We start from the raw sequence: 26,171 nt of genomic DNA on the forward strand, positions 1-26,171 counted from the left end.
GTATGTGATAACTGCCTATGTCCCCCAGCTTTTCCCAAAAGCTTCCTTTGATTTATCTCTGTTGAAGGCCAAGTTGAAGACCAGGGTTGGTATTTTTTTAATGCCAAACCACCACCAGACATTGCTTAACGTTCTCAGCAGTATTACTGTCTTTAAAATTAAAACTTCAAAGGTCATTGATCCCTGTTTCCTTTCAAAGAGCAGTGGAGTATATAAATAAAAGTTTGCGTTTTCCTCAACCTGGGCATGTCCAGGCACTGCTCTGTCCTCACAATCCTTAACGTTATTTCCTGCTGCCTTATTTTTGCTGCAGTAACAGAGATGAAAATATGTTGTTCTGCAGAGAAAATCTTTCTTTTGTACAACCCTGCAATGTTCCAACCTCAGAATTTACTGTTTAGGCATCAGAGAAAGCAGTCAAACCTTGAAGAAATAATTTCAGAGGTCTGGAAGCTTTAATTTGATTCACTTTTGAGCTGGCTCAATGTGCTGAATCCTTGCTCAAGTCAAGTCCACTCTTTCTTCTTCCATGACCTGTGCTCATGAAAAATAAATGTGAACTGTAAAAGAATCTGAATGTTTGTCTTACAAAGTTTATCTTGCTTGGAATAACAATGTAGTGCCATGAATTCAAGAGCAGCAGGGATGCTTGGAAAAGTTTAAGGAAGTTGATGCATCTTCCTTTAATATGCAGGAAATGGCTGTTCATTCCCACTGAAGTTGGGTGTTCAGGCTTCTCCAGAAAATCACTGGATTGCCTGGTTTCCCCATACGCTGATGAAGTCTTTAGTTTTTCATTTCATAACTCTGATTAGGTGCTGATTTGGAAAATATTTTGTTACTATAAGGGAAACTACTCAAGAGAGAAAAGGCAGCTTTGTACTCTGTGAGCTTGAGGAGCACTTTTGTGACACGTCAAATGAATTCCCACCACTTGTTATTCAACTGCCTTAACTCACACCAACATTTTAGGAACTCTTTGATATTGCTTGGCACTTTTTAAATAGGATTGCCTGAAGTTCTGGCTGTGTTCATTCATAGGTATTAATGAATTTTAAATGCAGCACACATTAGGATAGTTAATTTTTGTTGCAATAAACCAATTCCTCACCTTACATCAACTCACATCTTTGTGCATTTCCAGCTGTTTTATTAATATTTATGCTTTCCCATATCATATAGAGTTTATTTTAAGGATTAAAGTGTTGTTTAATTCTTGTTTTACCTCACACCTTCCAGTTCACATTAAATGCTAGTTTACATGTCTTTGCTGCAATGGAAAAGAGTAAGAGCTTTGCTTCATGATAAAAGAACAGGGTCTAGTTTTAGGAGTTATGCCTTTGCTGCTGCTGTCATTTTGATGCTTTCCTAATGTGATTCTAATATTTGTGTATTACTCATGTTTGAAATAATGAACGTTATTACCAGTAAATTGCCACAAACAAAAAATAGAAGAGGTTACGGTTCATTATCGTGTTTGTTTGATTGAAGATTTTATTCAAGATTTTACGGAAAATACCTGTTAATGTTGTTAAAGTGTAGCTATAGCAAATTGCTTTCTAGTTTTCAAGGATTATCTGATTAGGATGCAGGGAGCTGATCCCTGTTTTGAAGTCTTCCATCATGGGCCTTGTGGCTTTGGGCAAGTTGATCTCTGTGGTTCCCCCATGTGGAGGGGAGAGGTGCAGGAATTCCACAAGGAAAATACATCTTGGAATCATGGAATCCAAGATTAGTTTGAGCTGGGAGGGACCTTAAGGACCATCTTATTCCATCCCTGCCATGGTCAGGGACACCTTACACTATCCCAGGTTGCTCCAAACCCTACCCAACCTGACCTTGGACACTTCCAGGGATGGGGCAGCCACAGCTTTTCTGGACAACCTGTGCCAGGGCCTTCCCACCCTCACAGGGAACAATTTCTCTCTAATATCCCATCTAACCCTGCCCTCTGGCAGTTTGAAGCCATTCCCCCTTGTCCTGTCCCTCCAGGCTTCCAACTCTTTATGGAACTCCTTCCGTAGGGGGGACAATTAGGACACACTGGCCCACACAGTGGGTCTCCAGCTCCAGGCTGGGGTTTCCCTGTTAGGTGTGGGTGACTGTCACATTCAGTGGGATCCATGTGTTGAGCTTTCCTGAGAGGAGCTGCCAGATTGGAGAAGCCCAATTTGTGGACCCCAGCAGGGTGGGAACTATGTCCAGTGTTCTTGGATGGATGCAAAAATAGAACAAGAGGCAGGTGAAAACATTTCCAGTGAAAGAGAAATTGCAAACTGGCAGATTTGTGTGGATCAGTTGCTTGGAGTTGAGTCCTCTGAATTTACATTCTTTTTAGGACCTGTTCTTAGTAACATTTTTAATATTCATATTTCGTTTTATGTATTAAAGAACAGTAACATTTTATGGATGCTAAATTTTTAGCTTCGTGAAATTCCTAATGAACTTCTTAATGAGCTACCAGGGCAATTAACAAAAACAGGGCTTTAAAATGATTTGTGTCTCTGGGAAGATGGATTTCATGCGTGTGGGTGGGAAAGTTGGTCTTGGTGAGTTAAATTTTCAAAAGTAGAACTAGGCTTTTATTACCAAGTGTTTCAATGCTCCAGTGTGTCCTACTTCTGCTGGCTGGGGTGCTGGAGACATGGATCCAGTTCAGTTTCATTATATTTTAGAAAAATATGAGTTTATCCCAGCAATTGCCTTCAGCCAGATCTTCAGCTGTTGCTGATGGATCAGTTTTTCTGGAATAGATTTCCAGATACTTACACTAAAAGATGGTAGGGTTAGATGGGATATTGAGAAGAAATCCTTCCCTGTGAGGGTGGTGAAACCTTGGCACAGGTTGCCCAGAGAAGCTGTGGGGTGGAACGAGATAGGCTTTGAGGTCCCTTCCAACTCAAACCATTCCAGGATTTCATGATATTCTAACAAGATCTCATTGAAGTCAAAGGCAACTCGATGCACTAGCTTCCCTCAGATAAAGAAAGAGTTAAAAATTAGTGTGCCATGAGAATAATATAACTGGAAGCACAATAAATTACCTGGCTCAGTTTTGAACACAGGGAGGAGAAAACTCATAATAAAAATTTGGAATAAAATCCATATTAAGCTTTTTTTTTTTTTAAGCTGAATTATTCATGGGAAGCTGAAATCCCATGGAGGGGCTACTGTGAGATTAATAACCCACTCAGCCTTGCTAATGTCACTCGAAGCCCCCTCAGTAGAATTACTGTCATGTACAATTAGCTGAACATTAATCTATATGTTACTGTTTTCTTGAGCAGAAATGACATTCAACTTGTTTGTTGCTGATTCTGTTAACACGATACAATTTCCAGCTAATAGCAGACAGAACATTGCCAGTTGCTCTTTAAATTAAAAAAAATGTACATTCACTGGCCTAGAAACCATTTTGTCCAATTCTTCCAGAATTGGAAGAACATTCTTCCAGATATGCTTCTAATGTGGGGGGCTCAGAGAAAATCAGGTTCAGTCCACGTTTCTGTTCTGCCAAGTTCAGAGATAATCTTGCAACTGAGTCTTGTCACCCCTGGAAATGCTCTTTTGAGTAGAGAAACCTCCAAGTTTTCAGATCTTCACATTTGAGATTTTAGTGGAGCTTTTGGATCACCACAGAAAAATTGACCATATGTGCAAGAGCCATGTAATATGCTGAGTTGGAAGGGACCCACAAGGATCATGGAGTCCAACTCCTGTCCCTGCCCAGGACACTCCAGCAATCCCCCCTGTCCCTGAGAATGTCCAAAAGCATCCTGAGCTCTGGCAGCCTTGGTGCTGCAATCACTGCCCTGGGGAGCCTGTTCAGTGCCCGACCACCCTCTGGGGAAAGAACCTTTTCCTGATATCTGGAGAGAGAGGCAACTCCAGTTGCTTAACCATTGTGAGACAGACTGGTTTTGCTCCTTGTGCTCCCACAAGCGATGGTTCTGTGGTCCACATTGCCCTCCACTACAAATACATGACTTTGACTTCCAACATGACCTCCCTTCTTTTTCATCCATAATGTGAAATCAGCTGTGGCAGCAAAGAATCAGATATTCCCTAGAGACTGGAGGAATGACAAATATTAAGCAGCTCAGCATCCCATCATTCACAACAAGATGGTTTTCACACCAGCTGCTTCCCAGCCTATGTAATTCGGTGACAACTGGGGCAATTTTCTGTCTCAGCAGGTAGATCGTGCCTGTGCAGTGTGCAGAGCTGTGTACAGCCGTTGTTTAGGAGGAGATGGAGAGAGGAGACAGGATATTAGGATCCAACTCCACTCTAAATAAGAGGATCTTTTCTCTGTGAACAGTGGGAGCTGAGCTGCACATCTAATGAAGCATTCCTTAGGCAGCCAAAGGAGTGTCATCTATCAGCCCTGAATTGTCTCCTTTAGGGGACTAGAACCGTCTCCGAATTTTCTGTTGTTGTGCCAGTTGCTTTCAGAATGGAAAGAGAATTTAATATCAAAGCTGGTCTTTGGGGGAAAGTAGTGATATATCCCACAGTGCAGCAATAATTGGGATTCCAGCTGGGCTCTGTGTGTGTGGGTGACACCTATATGGTCACATCTGGGCATTTGGGAAGGTCATCACTTTGGGTTACCTGCCAATTCTTGCTTCAAGCAGTGAGATCCCAGCACACTGTACGTAAAGCAGGACTGGAACATGAAGATGGGGAAGGGCTCTGAGAGGAAACCGTGTGAGGAGCAGCTGAGGGCACTTGGTCTGTTCAGACTGAGGGAGACCTCATTGCAGTTACAGCTTCCTTGGGAGGGGAAGAGGAGGGGCAGGCACTGATCTGTGTTCTGTGGGGACCAGGGACAGGACCCCAGGGAATGGCCTGAAGTTGTGTCAGGGCAGGTTTAGGTTGCCTCTTGGGAAAGGTTCTTCCCCAGAGCGTGGTTGGGCACTCCAGTCTAATAGATGATCTGCTTCTGATTTTATGTGAATAATTCAAGAGCACATGTTCCAATTACAGCACAGTTAAGTACAGTCTGGACACATAAGAAAATGTAATGTTTCAGTACAGAACTTTGCATTCTCAAATGGTCATTCCAGATTTATCCACTGACTCCTCTCCATAGCTATGATTCTTCTCAAAGCAGTGCATTGGTCATGAAGAGATTAAAACTCTGTTTCAGCAAGAAATTTAAGTGCATATTCAACATTAAACACAATTATCTTTATCCATAAAAGCCTTAACATTCCCTTTTCTGTGATGTTCCTCTGTTTGCTCAACTGGTTCAACTCACAAGTGTTGTGACACTTCCTTTTCTTGAAAATCACTCTATTTATGGTGGAAAAAAAACCCTGCAGTGTAATGTTTAATCCAAAAGATGTGGTGGTCAGAGAATAAATCTTTCTCATTTGGAAACATTTATACAAGGAAAAGGAAAATCTATCCAAAGCCAGTGAGAGAATATCCAGAGAACAAATATGAGTCAAGGGCTGCAAACCAGTTTCACTCCTGGGTTCAGTTTTGCTGTTTGAAACATGAGATTAGGATTTTGTAAGTCTTGTTTTTAAGGATTTTTTTTTTATCTTCTTTTTAATTTTGTTTTTAATGTTGTTTTTCATTTTGGAAATCTTGTTTTTAAAGATTTATTTCCCCAATAGCCCAGTAGTAGAATTTACAGAAATAATATTTTTATGCTGAGTGCACAGCAAAAATACCCCATAATTTATAAAAGCATAAAATTTAACAATAGAATTAGAGAATGATGTAAAATTACAGATTTATGAAAGAAATAATTCCATAATTCTTTAAAATATTTCTTAGGAAAAAAATAGCAGTTTTACAGTAAGATTTAATCAATAACTATTTTCCATTTATATTTTCAGATTTTTTTTCTGTCGAATTCAATTGGCTTCTTTTTAATTGAAAGGATATAGAGATTTTCTATGGTTAAAACCACCAAGGAATCATAAGAAGAATAGATCTGGCCAATGTGTTTTCAGTGAAACTGTCCAATTTCTTCTATCTCAGTTCCTCAGGCCATATTTATATTTCTAGTGAAAGAATCTACCTACTTTCTCTGACTGTGGGGTTTTGGTTCTCAAACTTTTCACATTGTGGATGGAATCATGGAATCATTTAGGTTGGAAAATCCCTCTGGGACCGTGGAATCCAACCATTCCCCAGCACTGCCAAGGCCACCACTGACCCATGTCCCCACGTGCCACATCCACACGGCTTTAAAATCCCTCTAGGGAAAGGTCTATCAGTCAAGGAATGTTATGTTGAGTTTAATGCAAGGATTTATTGAAGAGCAAACGGTATTTGGCCAAAAGTTGGTGCTAATTATGGAGCTGGACTAAAGTCCTTACAAGGTACTTGCAGGTGCTTCAACCTTTGAAGCTGAATGTTGTTTACAAGAGGTGCCAACAGCATGTTAATGGTTATTCAAGGTTTTAAACTCTCCTAAATTATAGAATCATTAAGGTTAGGAAAGACCTCCAAGATCAAGTCCAACCATCAGTGAATGAATAAATGTTACCTCCTTATTGTTTCAGATTTGTTTGACACTTAGAGGTTTTCTTTTAACCCTGATGCAGAGCATAACTGCATCCAAATCTACCAATTTATATTCTTTTTAAATGGGCAAGCAATTACATATCTTAGCACAATTCAGTGGGTTTATTGTTTGGGTTGATACAAAGACTAACTGCTCCGATAATTGAGACAAATGTGTTTTCATTGGGTTCTATTACTAATAAAATAGTTGTGATTTAACATCTTACTGGCTAAAAATAACCAGACCTTGGGCCTAATTACAGAGTTTTCTTTTGCTTAAGATTGTGTGCACGATGGAGGTTGAAAGGGTTTGTTTCCAAGGAAACAAATGCACTGCACTTCTCTTGCATCCAATGTTTTCTGTAAGAGAATGCCATCACCAGGCTCCCGGGAGAGAGAAGCGTTGGGAGGTGGAACCTTTTTCTAACACCACCTGGGTTCGCGTATTCCTGAAACTGGGAAAAACTTGTGTTTTTCTCAAATTGCTGTTGGGGTTCATGGAATTTGTAGTGTCAGTGTACCAGTTGTGGTGTCTCAGGTGTTATCACCCTGGCTCAGTGGGGCCACTTTGGTGCAGGTGTCCCAAGTGTTCCTGGAAGAAGACGTGGTGCTGCAGCAGCAGCATCTGCAGGTATAATCATACACCTGCTAATTCATATTGCAGCTCTACTTGTGTGTGGAGCTTTTGTTTCCACGTTAGATAAAGAAAGTCAGTGTGGTTTTACACTTTTTAAATGGGCAGATAATGAGGGGACAAGGGCTGGTGGTTTTAAACTGAAAGAGAGAAGGTTTAGGTGGGATATTGGGAACTCTTGGCTGTGAGGGTGGTGAGGCCCTGGCACAGGTTGCCACAGAAGCTGTGGCTGCCTCAACCCTGGAAGTGTCCCAAGGTTGGATGGGGCTTGGAGCAACCTGGGATAGTGGAAAGTGTTCCTGCCCATGGCAGAGGTTGGAAAAATATGAGCTTTAGGGTCCCTTCCAAGCCAAACCAGTCCGGGATGTCACAATTTTGGGTAGATATATTTTATGGGTCTCTGCTGTCAAGTGTAACAAGTCTGCCTTTAGCAGATGAGATATTAAGAAGGGCAGAGCCGTGCCAAGGGGAGATGTTTCCTAATTCCTTGCCCATTTCTCTGAAAATTAGTTTTGTCAGAGAAATGGGAACAATAAAAATTGGCTTGAAAACTGTACTAATGGGCAAGAAAATTGGAAAGAGTCCAGATGCCAAAGTCCAAAAGTTTTTTGTGTGACTGGAGGGGGTTTTGGAAACCTTTAGAAAGAGCTTGTCTTCTCCCTGTTCCTGAGATGATATTTAGAGGGTAGGGAACGTAAGTGATAAGGAGTAACAGTTAAATATATCCACTCACGATGCCGAGCTGCGACGGGGACTATTCTGAGATACATGAGTAAGTCTCTCAAAGGACTTCAAACTGTTCTTCTTCATCATATACCACAGGTCATCCAGGAAGCCCTGAAGGGGCTCCATAAGACCTGGAGAGGGACTTTGTAAAGTCATTATTATTTTTTATTTTTCAAGTTTATTGTCTGGATTGAACCTACTTGGAAAACAGGTATAACCAGACAGAATTTGAAGGAATATCTACTTTTATTCCCAGCAGAGCAGTTTCAAAGACAGAATGAGGATCAGCTTCAGGTGAGCAGGTGCCCCCACCTGCCATTTAGAGGAGCCCTGAAGGCTTTTCCATCATGTGCAGTACAGAGGGTGTTTGCCCAGGTAATGCTCATTTCCCTGCCGTTATTTCCAGCAGTGGAAAAGCATCGAATTCCCAGGGTAGGCCAGCCTTGGGGGATGCCAGTGTGTGTTACAGCACCAACACACCTCACCCACCTCGCTGCTTCTCCCAGGGGGTTGGACTCAGGATTTAACAATCCCCAAAGCATCACTCTCTCTGAACAAGGTGAAATTTGTGAGTTTTCCCAGTAAAGGCTTTACAGACAACCAGGGAATCTCGCTATCCAAGAGTGTGAGCTCTGCCAAAGCCCCACAGAAAACATGCATTTATACTGCTGAAGTTTGGCATTATGACAACATTTTGAAAAAGAAATGACATTGCACATAGTTTAATACATATATATCCATTTCATAGATGCATAGAATCCCAGAATGGGATTAGAAGGAACCTTCAAAATCTTCTAGTTCCACCCCCTGCCATGGGCAGGGACACCTTCGACTAGACCAGGTTGCACCAAAGCCCCATCCAGCCTGGCCTTGGACACTTCCAGGGATGGGGCAGCCACAGCTTCTCTGGGCAACCTGTGCCAGGGCCTCACCATTGTCACAGGGAAGAATTCCTTCCCAATATCCCACCTAACCCTGCCCTCTGGCAGTGGGAAGCCATTCTCCCTTGTTCTGTCTCTCCAGGACCTTGGAAATAGTCTCTCTCCATCTTTCTTGTTGGCCCCTTCAGGTCCTGGAAGGCCACAATTAGGTGACCCAAAACTTCTCCAGGCTGAACAATCCCAACTCTCACATCCTTTCCTCAGAGCAGAGCTTCTCCATCCCTCTGATCATCTTACTGCTTCCTCTGGACTCAGTCCAACACGTCCATGTCCGTCCTGAGAAGTGGTAGAAGTACCCACAGCAAACCTGAGCCCCCCTGGAGCTTACCCTGGTCCTGGCTCAGAGCAAACTATTGCCCTGTGCTGCTGCCTGTATTTCTGTGAGCTGTTCTCTGCCACAGGCTTTTAATGGCAAAGCCATTAAATGGACAGCTGACTTTGGGAAATGTTCTGGCACATTTGCTGTTTTCAAATTATTTAAAAATTAGAGCAGTTCTGAATTCACAATTTTGAGCAGGCCAGCATCTCCTGGCTTGGATGGGTGCATAGAGATGTGTGTTAGTCTGCTGCTGGAAGTTGAAATGAGAGTTACATCAATATGAAAAAATAACTATTGTCAATATAAGTTACTTTTTGTTACAGAAATGCAATACATAATTGAGAGGGGAGTTTCAGTATTCCAAAGAAATAGAATCACAGACTGGTTTGGGTTGGGAATGACCTCACAGCTCATCTTGTCCTACCCCATGCCATGGGCAGGGACACCTCCCACTAGACAAGTTGCTCCAAACCTCATCCAACCTCATCATCCAAATGATGTATTAAACAAAATCTCAACATTGGTCAGTTTTCAGTATTGTTTTAGATGTCTTAGTTTTCAGAAGGGGTTGGAGAAACTGAAGATTCTCAACCTTTCATGGTTTAAGACATTGTATTATCATCTTTAGAGTGAAAATCAGGGACTGTAGTATTTGCTAAGGGTAGATGAAGAGCTTTGTCCTTAAAATTTGTAGACCCTTCCCTCTGTCCTGCCCCAGGTGGTTGTGTCCTTGTGTTCCCTCTATTTGGCTGCTCCAAGAATGTGACACCTGGAGACGGGTGAGAGGCTGTGCTGGGACCAGACAGCTTTCAGGAGCTGGTAGTGACCATTTCACCTCCAAACAAGTGCTAAGTGGTACATTTGCAAAGATTTGGAAGCTTCTCCTGATGGGGTTCACTTGGGATTGTCATGGTCATGGTGGATGTAGAGCACTTGCTTAAGTGAGGAAGCCTGTGGAGAATGTGATTAAATTTTCCTGCCTGTTCTGGATCTTCCTCCCTGTCACGAAATCAGATGTAATAGGAAATATTTTAAAATATTTTCATGCAGATGGATTTGTACTCAAAGGAACTTGAGAGCATGATGGGAGTTAACATTAGGGGAGAGAGCAGAAAGGAGCAATCTGAGTGCCTGAGGAAACTGCTGCTTCCCCTGTCTCCTGTCAGGAAATAGCTCCTTAAGTACTGTGCTGAAATTGTCATCTGCTTGTTTTAACACAAAATGCCATCATGTAAAAATACCCCTTCTTCACTCAAGGAGATGTGAAAGCTCTTGAGAACTACGGTTTCAAGGGTTGGAGACACGGAAAAAATGTTGAGTCAGGATATTATAACCTTTGTCACAGAGGCAGTTATTTCATTCCTTATAAACCAGTGCTGTGGATGAAGTCTAGGGAAGCCAAGAAGGCTCATGGCTGTTGAGTGCCTTCCCACCCATCACTCTGATCCTTGGATCATGTCTGGAGATCCGTTTCTTTATGGATCCGAGTCCAGTTTTAGATGCTGACAGCTAAAAGCACCACGTCAGAGCCCAGGGCTGTGTTTCTGGGGGTTTATTACTCATCCAGGAAACACCAAGCCTGGTGTGGGGCTCAGATATTGTCCTGGCCTGCAGCAGGGAGTGGGAAGATGGAAGAGCGTGCCGGCGTTGGGCGTTTGTTCGACATCTGCTTTTCCAGATGGCTGCACTGATGGAGGGGGGACCCAGAGTCACAAGCTTGGAAAGCCTGAGAAGCCTCACGATGCTCCATGTGTTACTCTGAGATGTCTCATCTCTAATAATTAGTCTGCTTACAGGTGACGGTATTCTGATCCACAAGGAATTTGTTACCCGGGGAATAGGAGGCTCAGGGGGGACCTTCTTGCTCTCTCCAACTCTCTGACAGGAGGGTGGATCCAGGTGGGGGTCGGGCTCTGCTCCCAGGGAAAAAGGGACAGGACAAGTGGAAGTAGCCTCAAGCTGTGCCAGGGGAGGTTCAGATTGGACATCAGGAGGAATTTCTTCACGAAAGGGGTGGTTAGACATTGGAAGGGGCTGCCCAGGGAGGTGGTGGAGTCCCCACCCCTAGAGGTGTCCAAGGAACGACTGGACGTGGCATTCAGTGCTCTGGGCTGGGTGACAAGGTGGGGATCGGGCACAGGTTGAACATGATGATCTTGGAAGCCTTTTCCAACCTGAATGATTCTGTGATTCTATGAATTACAGCACTTTTCCCCTGTTACTTCATTTAGTTTCATCCAGAGAGGAGCCATCAGTGCTCCTTCCCTAACTGAGGTAATACAGCAACTGCTTTCCAAAAATGTGAAACATCAAGAGTAAATAAATTTCCTTTCAGGGATAAAGTTTCTGGTAGTTTGTGTTTCCATCAGATAAATGGTGCTGAGGTTTGCTGTAGTCACTTGCTGTGGGAACTCACATCCCCTGCAGCAGCTTCTGCACAAATTGCTTTGCAAAAGCTTTAGAGGTTGGAAGTAGCCAAAGTGGAACATAAAATTAAACCTCCCTAAAGATGCAATAAAATGGGAGATCAAAATCTAATCCAGATGGAAACCTGCTCAGTGCAGGCACTTCTGTGTGCGGCTCCTTTCCAGCACTGAGGTTTTGGTGTGCTCCCCATAAATGTGTATTGTAAAGATGTCATCATATATATGCTGTTGATATAAAATAGATAAAAACTCTCCCACTAATTAATTGCCAACTAAGTGAGTGCTGAGACCCCTTGGAGATGGTTGTGGAGAAGGCGGCGCTCGGTTTGCTCAAACCAGCTGCTGTTGTTGATTCATTTTGTTATGTTCTGTGTTCTGTTGGAAACTTGTCAGGAGCGTTCGCTGGGAAGTTGCAGGGTGGATGGAGGATCAGCAAGATGATTTTCCTTCTTTTTTTTCCTTGTTTCAGTTTCCTCTGCTTCTTGTACAGGCTCTCTCTGACTCTCTCCCACTTACCCACCCCAGTCTGGTACATTGCTGGTGGCTCTCTGGGCTCTGTCTCTCATATTTAGCCCCTTTGTGTGAACTGTTTGCTTTGAAACGCCTCCTCTTCCACATTGAGTTCTTTGGTTTGATTGGTATCCGTCTGAAAACATGGTTTTATTTATGGGAAGAGGATAAGGAAAGTGTTGGTGAGAAAGATGGAGGTGAAGTGTCTGCTTTGAAAAGACGAATAGTCCTGGAGGGCACTTCAGGTTTGTGTTTGTGGAGGACAGACTGAGGGTAAGTTGAGAGCATCGCTCCAGAAACTGCAGTTTCCTGCTGCCAAATGACTTTTAGTGATGCCATTTTTGGAAAACATCAAGTGTTTGTGCCATCTCCATGCAGTATTTACCCAGAGCTCTGTAGACTGAGACCAGTGTGACTGTAAGACAACACGAGGAAGCCCATCATTCTGGAGCGAGTCCAGAGGGGCCATGGAGATGCTCTGAGGGCTGGAGCCCCTCTGCTCTGGAGATAGGCTGGGAGAGCTGCGGGTATTCACCTGGAGAAGGCTCCAGGGACAATTTAGAGCCCTTCCAGTGCCTAAAGAGGCTCCAGGAGAGCTGGAGAGGGACTTTGGACAAGGGCCTGGAGGGACAGAACACAGGGAATGGCTTCCCACTGCCAGAGGGCAGGGTTAGGTGGGATATTGGGAAGAAATCCTTCCCTGTGAGGGTGGTGAGGCCCTGGCACTGGTTGCCCAGAGAAGCTGTGGCTGCCCCATCCCTGGAAGTGTCCAAGGCCAGGTTGGATGGGGCTTGGAGCAACGTGGTCTAGTGTAAGGTGTCCCTGCCTGTGGCAGGGGGTGGAACGAGATGAGCTTTAGGGTCCCTTCCAACCCAAACCCTTCTGGGATTCAATAATTCAATGGTTCACTTTCAGCATCTCTAAAACACCCCTGGCAGAGGGGCAGGGACTGCACCAGGGGGAAAAATGAGGCCCCAGTAGTTGAGTTGACAATGAAACAGCCTCATCTGCATTGGCAGGACGTTCTGTGATCCTGTCCCAAATGAACGTGTACCTTCTGCAGTCCAACACCTGGCTCATCCTACCCTGGTATCCCTGAGAGGTCTCTGGCACATACATTTTGCGGAAGAGTCTGTGGGAGACCCAGGTTTTAGAGCTGGTAATTTCCCGGCACCCCAAATTTCCTGAAGGTTTCAAGTCACCTTAGAGCAAGGACAGCTTATTATTTGCTGAATAGAAGTCCAGAATTCAGGAAAAATAGATTATCTGAAAATTTTGTTTGGTGAGCTAATTATGTCGAGTGGGTCTATGTTTTATGATCTCATTTCTTAATCGGGTATATTTTTCAGTATTAGGTGGAAAATAGTGTTGTTTAATGTAAAGGTTGGTAATTTAATGCTCCTGGAGCTCTTGGGCAGCTTGTTTGGGAGGGGGAAGGAAATTAGAATTGCAAATTAGTATTTGATCATTCTGGATCAGTGTGGCCAGAGAGAAGGAATGAATGAAAAGCTGCTGCATGGCTGAGGAGCTGCTTTGGAGCATAAGCAATGCATCCTTCCCAAATCAATAAATACCTTTGTGCTCCACAGAGCAGCCTGTGGCTGTGACATGTGACAAAAAAACCCAACAATTTAAATACCGGGGAAAGGGTCGATGCTGCTGTACAAAACAGACAATAAGATCCCATGAACAGCATGGGGGAAGTCCTTTTTGAGGTGGTTTTCATGCTTTTCGATTTTCAGCTGGGATGTTTGCAGGTTATCCTGATTATTTCACTAGTAGCAAGGAGGAGAGAGACAAATTATGCCTCTGAACATTTAGTGCTTATTTATTTGGGGTGAAACCCCCAAAATACTCTTGCATAAGTGTAGAGTCTTAAAACTGGCAGGAGAGAGCATCCAACATGATTATTTTTATACACCACACTTCTGGTTTGTCTCAAAATATCCAAAATATCAGCTGATATTTTTCAGGCTGTGCCTTCCAAGGGCAGGGAACATTCCTGAGCCTTCACAGCAACCTGCTGTTGATTGAGGGAATAAAGGTACCGAGGTGCTGAAGGGCCTGGAGTGTTTCAAGGCAGCAGGAGAGCAGGGTCGGCTGCGCAGGAGCTGCATTATGTAACTTTGCTGAAAGATGTGGAAAAAAATAAACGTTCTGGGCTGGTTTTCCAGTTTTTTGAAGAGTCTGTGCAATCTTTCACAAAACAGTTGAAGTTTCCCTGGAGGAGCATCAGTACTGGGGCTGCCAGGAGGCCCCGGTGGGAGTAGGGCTAATCATTGCTAGGGCTTGCAAAGCCGTTTTAGCCGCTAATTAATAAATACATTAAATATGTAGATGTGGCTGAAGATCAAAATGAACAATTTGATGGTTTTTTGAAGTGTGTGGGAGTAGGAGGGAGGGTGCTCAGTGGTGCACAGGCCCAGAAGTGAGGGAGCAGTGGGTTCTGATCACAGCCCTGAGAGTTACATTCATTTATGTCATGTTGATACTGCAATTGCTGGTTTTTCAGTTGGGTCTTTAGTGGAGGATAATTATTCAACTGTCTGAGAAGCTCTAGGAGAAAAAACCAAGAGAATGAGTTATTATCCTTCCCACCCAGCCACTGTTTGATTACTGCCTTGTTCCCTGCAATTAACCACATCAAGTTCAGGATGCTGGATGAAGGGAAAGGTCACACTCGTGAAGGGAGATGCCATAAAAATGGGAATGGGGAGGGAAAATGCACAGTCTCAGTGTGGTGGGATAGAAAAGAAGCAACAGTGCCCAGAACTGTCTGTTACCAAATTAGCAGGGAATTAATTTTGATTTTTTCACCAAGAAGAATGCAGATAATGTTTGTGGCCAACATGGCAGATATTCATTCCAGAGGGACATCCTGGGGGGTTTTTTGTCCCAGTCATGGAGAGGGGAGTGCCAGGACAAGGGGGAATGGCTTCCCATTGCCAGAGGGCAGGGTTAGATGGGATACTGGGAAGAGATTCTTCCCTGTGAGGGTGGTGAGCCTGGCACAGGTTGCCCAGAGAAGCTGTGGCTGCCCCATCCCTGGAAGTGTCCAAGGCCAGGTTGGACAGGGCTTGGAGCAACCTGGGATAGTGGAAGGTGTCCCTGCCCATGGCAGGGGGTGGAACGAGATGAGCTTTAGGGTCCCTTCCAACCCATACCAGTTTGGGTTTCTATGATTTGCATGTCTGTGTATGTATATATTTATGTCCATCCATGTATGTTTGGGGACCTTTTTCTTATACAAGATGCATCATTCTGTGGTCTACACAAAATCATTTGCCACTCTGTGTAAAACTGGGTCCTTTCAAACCAAATTACCACAAGTGGAGGTGCAGCAAAGCAAATGAGAGGTGCAAACTGTCAGTGTATTGGTTATCTGTACTCTGGCTTCACTTTCTTCTTATACTTCTAAGTTGCCCCTTTTTTTATTCTTTTTTTTTTATTTATGTCAATGGAATACAAATATGGTTTCATGTTTCATCTACAATTACAGAAGAGAAGCTCATAGTTCTTTCAGTCTGGAAGACTCTTTTCTCAGCTCTGACTGTCAGTGCAGGTGACAGGAGTTTGAGTTTGGATGGAATGATGCTGCCAGTCTCCCCCTTTCCATGTATTTTGAAATTGGATTTGACATCTTAATTACTAAAACAGTTCCTCATTCCCTTTCCAGTTGGGAGTTAACTGCAGGGTGGGGTGGGCTGGCAGGTTTCAGGTCTTGGTCTGTGGATCCTCAGAGAGCTGTGGGATGCAATTCCCTGCTCTGTGCCCTGGGCTGCTGGTCCTGTGCTGGCCCCTCCTGCTGCTTTGGGCACCCTCTCCCTGTGGGTAGGGAATGTTATGCATCACTTATGCCTCTGATGAAATGTAAAGCCCGTTTTACACCTATAGAAATCCCACTTATACCTCACCTATAGAAATCCCATTTATACCTCACCTATAGAAATCCCATTTATAGGTTTGCCGATGCCTTTGATTTCAGCTGATGATAAAATCCCTTCCCTTGGTTGTCAAGGTGAAATGTCTGGAGACTTCAGCGGCAGGAAAAAAAAATCCAGTGAAGGCAAAATTTGCCGGTCCCTCCTGCGCATTCCTTGACATTGAACTTTTTGTTTCCCAAGCAGAAGGAAGTGCCGCATCCAGCCCGGCCCCATTAGCGTCCCCCTCCCTCGCCCCCGCAAGGTGCGGGTGGGCGGAGGTGCAGCCTGGGCAGGGACGCGTGGGCAGATCCCTTCCAGCCTTCCCAATCCATGGCACTGTCGCCGCTGGAAGCGCTTTCATTCTCCTCTGTTTCTCCAGCCCTCCCTTTATCCCCGGATCCCCTCCCCGGCTGCGCGTCCCCAGCTCGGGCTCCGGCGGAGGTGCGTGGTGGGGGCAGGATTTTGGGAGCTGCTCCCCGTCTTCCCACCACCCACCCCCTGACGTCGGGATGCACCAGGGAGCTGTGCCGGGTTTGATGTTTAGCGGCGGGATTTAGATGTAAATCTTGTAAAATTCCATTTTATGCAGAGATTCACAAATCTGCTGTCGCTCATCGGGGCGAGGTCGCAGCTGCGGAGGTACCTGCTCCGAGGATTCTCCTGCAGGCACAGCACCTCGAGCCGGGCTAGGGAGGGCTGGAGAGGCAGTAGGGATCCCACCCAGGGACACAGCCCCAGTCCCGAGTGGCGGGAGTAGCGCAGAGCACTCCCCTCTCCGTGCAGAATGACCCCTGGCAGGGAGCTGGAAACCCTCGGAGAGCTTTGCTGCTGCTTCTGGTTTGGTGGGATGGATAAGCCAGGCCTTTTTCCACAGCGACCTGCTCCCTCCTGCCTGTAACCCCTCAGCTGGATGGGGACCTGTGTCCCCACGTAGCTGCCTGCACCCCTGTCACCCCAGGAATACCATCCCTGGGTTACACAGGAGGGACCCGGGAGCGGAGTTTCTGCAGCATCAGAAAACTTTGATTCAGCTGTGAAGGTGCTGAATGAACGAGGGATATGACCTGGAAAGGATAAACAGGAAAAAGGGGATGTTTCTCCAGCTTTGAAAAGCCTTGCCTTTTTCCCCCCCCCTCCCCGTCTCAGGATCACTGGAAGGGATTATACAAATGAGAGCAGGAAACTGCAGTCAGGGTTTTGCCAGAAATAGATTTATTTTTTCTTTCTTCTGCTAGAAATGAAGAAATATGGGAGTCCGTAGAGGCTGTTCCACATGCACCCTCACATTTTGATTGCCAAGTCATTTGCATTCGTATATAAAGTGACATCCACCCTGCAATGGGAGTTGACATGTAATCACAAAGAATAAAAACTCCTGGAAACATCTCCGTGCCACTGATACAACTTCAGAAAGATACAAGTTTGGAATAAGCAGGAAATGTACTGAATATTTTCGGACAAGTAGAAGAGAAGTCTCATCTTGGAAGATGTTAAATATTAATATTTTACCTAATCGCCGTCATTCGTGGATTTGGTGAGTATTCCATGGGTTTGTCCGGATCACAGCAGTTCTGGTGGGCAGAAGAGCTTGAAAGTGGTGATTTTACCTTGGTCAAAAGCAGCTGCTGAATGGGAGCATTAAGGGGATGCATGTTCCTGGAGCTGTGGCATTGTCAGGTTGTTTAGTGAATATTTTCTTTTCTGATCTTTCCTGGTCAGATTTCGATCTGACAACGCACCCTCACGACACTTGGTAATTGGGGCTGTGGGGAAAGGGAGGGGAAAGAATGGAAAATTTGGTATTGTGCTTGATTGTTTTCATTCTAAGGTGTGCATGAACTGAAATTTTCATTTAAAAATTGATGAGTCCCTGAAATGTTCTTTCGCTTGAGTGATTTCATGGTGCTACCTCTGCACCTTCTCCAGTCTGTTGTCAACTACTGTTGCATTTTAATAAGCAGATGGAGCTGCTGCTGCCTCTGCTCTGATCTGGCCATGGTAGGGCAGAGGGAGGGGAGAGGGAAACTCCAGAGTCGTGTCCTACCACGGATGGCACAGGATTGGGTTTGATAGATGACACCAAAACGGGTTTAATTTTATAGGTAAAGACCTGCTGTTTGAGTTCAGGGATGAAGCCATTGGGTAGTGTGATATACATGGTCTTCTAGTGTGGATAATCTATGTTGTCCTTAAGGGTACAGAATATAGAGATAACTTTATATCCTAGATATTCAAATGCTGATTCTGTAATCGTACCTATACACAGAAATATTCTGCTCTTACATAGAATTTATTCTTTGTAATCTCATTATTGCTTATAATCATTTAACCTCTGCTTTAGTCTCTGGGATGAACCTATAGCTGAGTATTTGTATATATTAATGAAAATATGGAGGCTCTGAGCCTTTAAAGGCGCTGTGGAGTGACAGGGTGAGATTCCCTTCTCCAGAGCACAGCCTGCTCCTTGAGGAGAGCCGTGTGTGATGTTTCAGGGACAGGAGAATGGAAAGGTAAATATTTAGAGAAGAGCAAAAATGCCTTATTATATTGTTGGAAGACCTCTGGTGACAGCAAATGTTCAGAAAGGAAGCCACGGGAGGCCCCTGGAGACAAGGAGGCGGCAGGAAGAGGAAGGATGGAAGGTCCCACTGATTGCTTGGGTTCTCTGTGCGTGGTGCTGGGTGTCCTCCCTTCCCAAGGGCCCTTCACGGTGGTGTGAGCTTTTCTTGGTTGAAACCCTAACAGTGTCTGTCATTACCCTGCATAAAATGTGGGCTGTGTCTTGCTGATGGATCGTTGGATAGCTGAGGTGAGCGATCGCTCTTCCTCCACCGCGCCGTGGGCTGGGGTGGATGGCAGGGTCCTTCTTCCTTCTGCTGGTGGTGCCAGCCTGTGGAGCCACGGCAGTGCCACTGCCCAGACACCCCCTGTCCTTCTGCAGGACAGACCTGGTGGCACGTGCCCCGTTGCTGGCTGGTGTGGCTGCTCTGTGCTCGGCAGAGTGTTGACAGCACCGGTTCCTCCCCGGCCAAAGAGGTCCCGCATGTGCCAGGTCTGAAGGACAGAGATAAATGAGGACTCACGTGGCTGTGCCTGACACAGCAGCAGGTGTTGCTGCACTTTAGCAGAGCCCGTGTCAGAATCATGGAATCCTGGGATGGTTTGTGTTGAAGGGACCTCAAAGCTCATCTTGTTCCACCCCCTGCCATGGGCAGGGACACCTTCCACTAGACCAGGTTGCTCCAAGCCCTCTCCAACATGGCCTTGGACACCTCCAGGGATAGGGCAGCCACAGCTTCTCTGGGCAACCTGTGCCAGGGCCTCAGCCCCTCACAGGGAAGAATTTCTCCCTGATCTCTAATCTAAACCAACCTGTCTTGGAATTTTCACCATGGTTTTCCCTTAATGTTTTGCAGGGGGAGTTGGTTTGATTTAGAAAGTTCATCTTGAGGAGGAACTCTAGTAAACTGAGACAGAGGAATAGGGGACCAGGAGGAAAGGGGTGGGAAGTGTTAATCGATTTGCCAGACTTACGAATGAAAGGAAGAGGAGAGACTGTGCACATTTGTTATGGACAGTGTGAACGTCTGTGCAGAGCAGAGGGAGTTATGGAAATATGTGTTTCGTTTGGAGAAAGGAGAAATACATTCTGTAGTTTCAAGAGCAATATAAATAATTTCAGCTCTAGAAATGAACTGAAATGAACTGAACAGCACCCTAATCCTAAGAGGGAGGGTTATTAGGGATGGGCTCTGGGGACAGGTCAGTGCCATCTGACCAATCAGTGAAGTTTTAGGTAATTAAAAGCGGACAGCTCAAGGGGAGCCTTGTCAGAATATGGATTTATGAAGGAGGGGATAGGGATTATCCTATAAAATTCACTTCACCTGTGCACAGGTGGAAATAAAGCATATTTCTCACCTCGTGCTGGCCTAGCTAGTGTTAGACTGAGTCTTGCTAATCCTGACCTGTGTAGCCTCTTGGTTGCTTGTTCAGGGCACACATCGTGGCTGAGGCTCTTCAGTTACTGTTACACATTTGCACTGCATCTTCAGGCATTTTTTTCCTCTCGGATAAACCTTTGGGCTTCCTCTGAGCTTCTCCTTCTGCTGTCCCATCATGCATGAGCAAACTCTTTTAACTAGAGCTTCACCCTGATCTAGTGGAAGGTGTCCCTGCCCATGACAGGGGATGGAGGGACGTGATGAACCTCATGAAGGGTCCCTTCCAGATCAAACCATTCCATGATTCCATGGATGGCCTTTTGCTTCAGAGCACCATGTTCTCCTCCAAGTTCAACAGAGGATCTAGTGGTTCCTATCCACACCTGGACAATATGGGACTTTGATCACTGTTGATTTTTGGGGGCAGAGAGGAGAGCTCTGTGCTTGTGCTCTGCCTGGTATGGGATGTTGGAACGTGTTTTGGGGCAATGGAAAATGGTTATGTGCAGTTGGGATTGCACCAGCACATCAGTTCCTGTAAATGCCTGGTGGGGAAATAGAGGAATTCATGGTTGGTGCTTGTTTGTAGGGATGATTTCAAACTCTTGAATTCAGACTGAACGTTGTGTTGACTGAAACTGTCATGGTGTGAAGTGGTGGAACAAAAACCCAGGACTCTGCTTCCAGCTGCCAACACAGGGATCTCAGAGGTGCTCCACAGCTCCCAGCTAAGTGCAGCCAGAGTGACAGGTCCTCTTGGCATATCTTTGTGTTGGAATAGAAACATGTTTATCAGAGGGGTGATAACCACAGGATGCAGAATAGCCACCCTGACCTTAATTCTTTCAGCTCACTTGATTCAAGCTGAGATGTTTGTAGTTGGATGTGAGGCTGGAGGCGTTTTTCATAGTGTGGTATCATGCAGGATCATGGAATCATTTAGGTTGGAAAAGCCTACTGAGACTGTTCCCTCAGCACTGCCAAGGCCACGACTGCCCCATGTCCCCAAGTGCCACATACACAGGGCTTTTAAATCCCTCCAGGGATGGAGACTCCACCACCTCCCTGGGCAGCTGTGCCAGGGCTGGACAGCCCTTTCCAGGGAGAAATATTCCCAAATATCCAAACTAAACTTCCCCTGGTGCAACTTGAAGCTGTTTCCTCTTGTCCTGTCCCTTGTTACCTGCAAGAAGAGACTGACCCCCACCTCACTTCACTGACATGAACTGACTTTGATTTTGATATTGAGTTTCAGAATACTCAAGGTTTGGTCTGCAATTAACACTCTCCAATGACGTGGGTTAAAATCTGCTCTACCTTCAAGTTACCTGATTTTCCTGGGTTTTAGCTGTAACTTCACATGTACTTCAAACATTTTGGTTGTCTTCATGTATTAATTCCATAGCCTTCTATAAATAGGCAGAATTTCCAACAAAGAAATGATTTATATGCAGAAGGTAGATTTGAGAGACATAACTCAGAAATCTGTAGGCACAATTCAGAAAAAGAAGGCCAAATATTTCTCCTGTGCTCACAAATGCCTGTAGGAAGCACAAAGAACCCACTGTTGAGATGTGTCTGCAGCAGAGACAATGCCTGGGCTGAAACAGAATTTTTAACAATAAAATAATGGGAATTTAATTGGCTCTGAGCAGTGCAGTGTTTACTTTGGCTGTTTGGGAAGCTGGTTACAGAGGGATTCCGGTGGAGGAATGGGGTTGGTATTTAGTGACCTTTCCCTTCTCTTCATGCTGTATCTTTTCAAGTTGTTCCTGGCTGGATTTTCATGCTGGTCTTGCAAGGCAGAAGATAAGAGTTAAAGTGTTTGAGGCCGCTCTTGACGTATTTACATTACCATATTTCCATTCATTATCTTAACTTCCAGGGAAATAATCTGTGTAACTTCACTTGGATAGGAGACTCTTTTTAACCAAGTTCATGTGCATCTCTATCTGTCACACACATGAAGTTGTTTTTCCAGTCTATTACTCGTCCTCCTCCTCCCTAGCTTGTCCAAGTCCCAACAGTCTGAGTCCTTCCTGGCTCCATGTGCCGGTCCCGTCGGGATGAACCTCGATGGAGGAGCTGCCCTGGTGGGTCAGCAGCTGATGCTTCCCAGTCTGGCTTTGGTGGTGTCTGTGAACACCCTTTGGGGTAGGTTATCCAGGGATAACCAGGAAGCCATGTGCTGACTTTCTCCGAGTTCATATGAGTCCAGAAGGATGTGGAGCTGCTGGAGTGAGTCCAGAGGGGCCACGGAGATGCTCCAAGGGCCTGAGCCCCTCCGCTCTGAAGACAGGCTGGGAGAGCTGGGGATGTTCACCTGGAGAAAAGGAGGCTCCAGAGACAACTTAGAGCCCCTTCCAGTGCCTAAAGAGGCTCCAGAAGAGCTGGAGAGGGACTTTGGACAAGGGCCTGGAAGGGCAGGAGAAAGGGGAATGGCTTCCCACTGCCAGAGGGCAGGGTTAGGTGGGATATTGGGAAGGAATTCTCCCCTGTGAGGGTGGAGAGGCCCTGGCACAGGTTGCCCATAGAGGCTGTGGCTGCCCCATCCCTGGAAGCGTCCAAGGCCAGGTTAGACAGGGCTTGGAGCAACCTGGGATAGTGTAAGGTGTCCCTGCCCAGGGCAGGCAGTTGGAATTAGATGAGCTTTGAGGTCCTTTCCAGCCTAAACCATTCTGAGATTCTCTGAATGCAAAAAGAGGTCTCAGCATTTTCTAAGAAGTTCTAGGGCTTTTTCCACTCTTGCATCTTAGCAGGCTTAGAAATGCAGATTCCTGTTTCTAAAGCTTTATCAGGATTTCCTTCATAAACCTCTTCTCCAGAGGCTAATAACTGGGATACAGATTTCTTTTAGCTTCAAACTCACTGGCAGATTAGGCAATCTCAGACAGTCAGCTGGTACAGGGAACAACACAATGGAAAAGGGGTTTCTTCTCTACAGAAGAAATAAGTGAAATTTAATAAGTGAAATTTCGGGTTTCTACTGACCTGGAATTTGTTACAGACAAAGAATTCCAAAAGTTGAGTGATTTTTTTTTTACAGCCTCCACAGCTTGTGATTTACAGTTCTGCCATCCTGAGAACAGCTCCCCATTCCCCTGAGCCAGTCCCCTGCAATTTATCCCCTTTGCTGATGGGAATAATGAAAGAGCTATTACAGGGGCCATGCAACATGCCCATCAAGTTACTCTGCCCAAGTCGCTTCTGCACAGAATAAACCCAGGTGCACCCTGTGTTGGAGCTCCCTTCCCGACACAGAGCAGGACAGATGAATGTTGGGCACTGTCCTCTGCTCCCCAGGTCCAAAGCTCAGCTGGAATTTAACCCTGAGAACTAAACAAAGGCTTTTCCTGTAGGTTTCCCTGTCCTTGCTGACATCCTGCTCAACCCTGGGTAACACAGGACTGTCACCAGCAGCCGTGGTGTTTACTCCTTATGCAGACAAGACTCCTCAGAAGGACTTTCCATGATTAAAAATCTTTCTCCACAAACTGCAAAAACAAATCTATAACCATTATCCACCTCCTGTTCCCACTGGCTCTGTCCTGGGAGCTCTGGATTATGGCAGATGGATGTCAGTGCTTGGCTGCCACCAGAGCAGAGCTGTCTCAAACCAGACACTGCTCAGGGAGCATCTTTGCTGCTCATTTTCAGGACAGCCACGTAAAAAAGAAAGATTCTGAAGCCTTCCATCATAGAATCATGGAATAATAGAATCACAGAACTGTGGAATCACAGAATCATGGAATAGCAGAATCACAGAGTCATAAAGCCATGGCATAATAGAATCACAGAATCATGGAATAATAGAATCATAGAGTCATGAAATCACAGAATATCCTGAGTTGGAAGTGACCCACGGGATCACCAAGTCCAGCTTGTAACACAGAACATCCCATTCCATGGAATATGACAATGTTGATAACATGGGGGTTTTTATAAAGATTGGAAAATTAAGCCCTAAACTGTCTGAGTTAGAGCAAAACGAGCCATTCTGTTACCTTTGGAAGCACAAAGAGTGTCCTTCCTCAGTATTTTTATTGTCTTTGTTCAGTTTATCACAGATCATAGAATCACAGACTGGTTTGGGTTGGAAAGGACCTTAAAGATCTCCTCATTCCCCCCCTGCCATGGGCAGGGCTGATCCCTGATGCAGATTATAATCACAGTTCATTGATTTAAACACAAACTCGATAAAGGGCACGAAAAAAGGAATAAAACAGCAAAGGTTTTATGAGAGAGAGAAAAAAAAAAACCACCTCATTTTCATTCCGGTGAATGAGCTGCGGGTTTTTCATTCTCCCAGTTCTGTGGAGTTCACCAGACGTGCGGGGCTGGTTTGAAAGCTCACAGTGACGTCAATGGAGCAGTGAAATGAGAGCAGCACCCGGCACAGGGCGACAGCTCCGGCACAGCCATCCATCCCCACCCTGGCACCGCTCCAACCCCGCCACTGCCAGTGCCAACACCTCCTCAGGACTCGGGGAATAATTATTTTCCTTCGTTACAATTAACAAATAGTGAGATTAAAACCTGCAGCTGAAAAATGTATTAAAGAGCTGAAGCTCTTTGCTAAATTCTGGAAGTTTCAAAATCAAATTGCAAAGTAACACGATTGTTGTTTGGCTTATAAAGGGATTTATCAATCATTTTACAGGGCCTGTTTCTCCCCCACCCTGATTACTTGTATGGTTTTGTTGCTTTTTTTATGTAGCTCTCAGTATAAATTCTAGGACATAAAATGCCTGCAAGCTTTAATAGCAGTTTATCTTTTTTTAGCTTTTTTTTTTTTTAAGGAAAGCATACGAAAATGTGTTAATTGTATCAATCCAACTGTTAAAGCTGAAAACAGTAGGAAATCAACCCATGACACTGAGCCGACGAATTCCTGCTGCGTGCTGGGAAGCCACATATCCTCATGCCACAGCACCTTTGGTTTACAGGGATTGTCCCAGTTCATCCAGCCCTTCTTGTTCCAGATGTTAAATCTGGCTGTGTGAGCACAGGACAGCATCTCCTCAGCCCCCGTGGAGCACAGGAGGGGCAGATACTGGGAGAAACAGGAATCAGGGTGGAAACGTGGTGATGGCCAGGCCGAGGTCTCAGGACATGGCAGGGAAGGGGAGGATTTATGTAGGAAAAAATAAAATAATCTTAACTCTCTGTAGCACTATTAAAAACTAAACTCTCAAGCTTCTACACACTGGTGATGGGGGAAGTACAAAAAGCAGAGACAGAGAACTGTGCTCAGAGGTCAGAGAGCAGGGAACGGCATCAGGAGACCTCTGCAAGCCAGGGGAGCACCCAGTGGATTCCCCCCTCCTTAGGATGGACACCACTGCCTTCCCCTCTGAAAGCATTCAAGGAGAATCATGGAATCCTGGAGTGGTTTGGGTTGTGAATGACCTCAAAGCCCACCTCATTCCACCCCCTGCCATGGGCAGGGACACCTTCCACTAGACCAGGTTGCTCCTGGCTTTCCCCTGGGGCTCCTTGTGTGATTCCTCTGGGACTGGGAACAGCCCAGCACTAAAAAGGCTCCAATTAGTGCCCCATGTGCTTGGATTTGCTTTCAAAAGACCATCAGTGAGTCAATTGTGAATGTTTGTCTCCGGAAAAGGCTGATCCCTGACTAACACTGCCTGGGCACTCCTGCCAAGTTTAAAATGAAACCTTTAAAGCAAGAGCTTGAAACAGAAAACAAAAGTGAAAACCAAACCCAGCCCCCTGCAGCCAGAGACAGAGCAGGTGTTACTGTGGGCACAACAGCTTTTCCACAGTTTCATTCTTGAAATCAGCTCAGTAGTTTTTGCAAGAACAGATTCCATCCTGAGCAAGGTGAGCTTGGCCCAGCTGTGGCCAAATCTGATCCCTGTTTTTTCAATGGGAAATTTTAAGAAATTTTTGCTGTGTGTCTCCCTCCAAGGTGTTTATACCTCTGTCTTAACCCCAAATAAACTTTAGCAATTAATGCAAGCAGTAACAACAACAAAATTAAACTTGGCTAATTCTGTAATGTTTAACATAATTCTGAAACTTTATAAAAATTCCCACAATTTCTCTTTTATAATTGAAGACTCCCTATATTTCCTTTCTCTGTCTGTTTATGTGTTTGCCTGGATTAAACATGAGCATGAAACTTGTGTTTGTAATGCAAGTGTCAGATGTGGACTTTGGTATGAGATGATTCCCTTCCACCTCTCACTTAGCTTTCCAGGGA

The 26,171-nt window shown here is 45.1% G+C and overlaps 1 protein-coding gene across 4 annotated transcripts in view; it reads left to right on the forward strand.

The window, feature by feature from the left end:
- Positions 1–26,171, forward strand: part of PDE4B (phosphodiesterase 4B) — a 172,135-nt gene that overhangs the window by 63,836 nt on the left and 82,128 nt on the right. The window contains exon 1 of one of the 4 annotated variants that reach the window (XM_051798062.1): positions 17,422–17,538. The exons of the other annotated variants lie outside the window; for them this stretch is intronic. Within the exon in view, the coding sequence (XP_051654022.1) occupies positions 17,492–17,538 (47 nt within the window). The 5' untranslated portion in view covers positions 17,422–17,491. Of the gene's footprint in view, positions 1–17,421; positions 17,539–26,171 lie in introns of those variants that run through there. 4 annotated transcript variants of the gene reach the window in all.

Source organism: Manacus candei, unplaced genomic scaffold (assembly GCF_025592945.1).
Source record: "Manacus candei isolate 608988 ecotype Guabito, Panama unplaced genomic scaffold, ASM2559294v1 h1tg000005l, whole genome shotgun sequence".
Lineage (NCBI taxonomy): Eukaryota > Metazoa > Chordata > Aves > Passeriformes > Pipridae > Manacus > Manacus candei.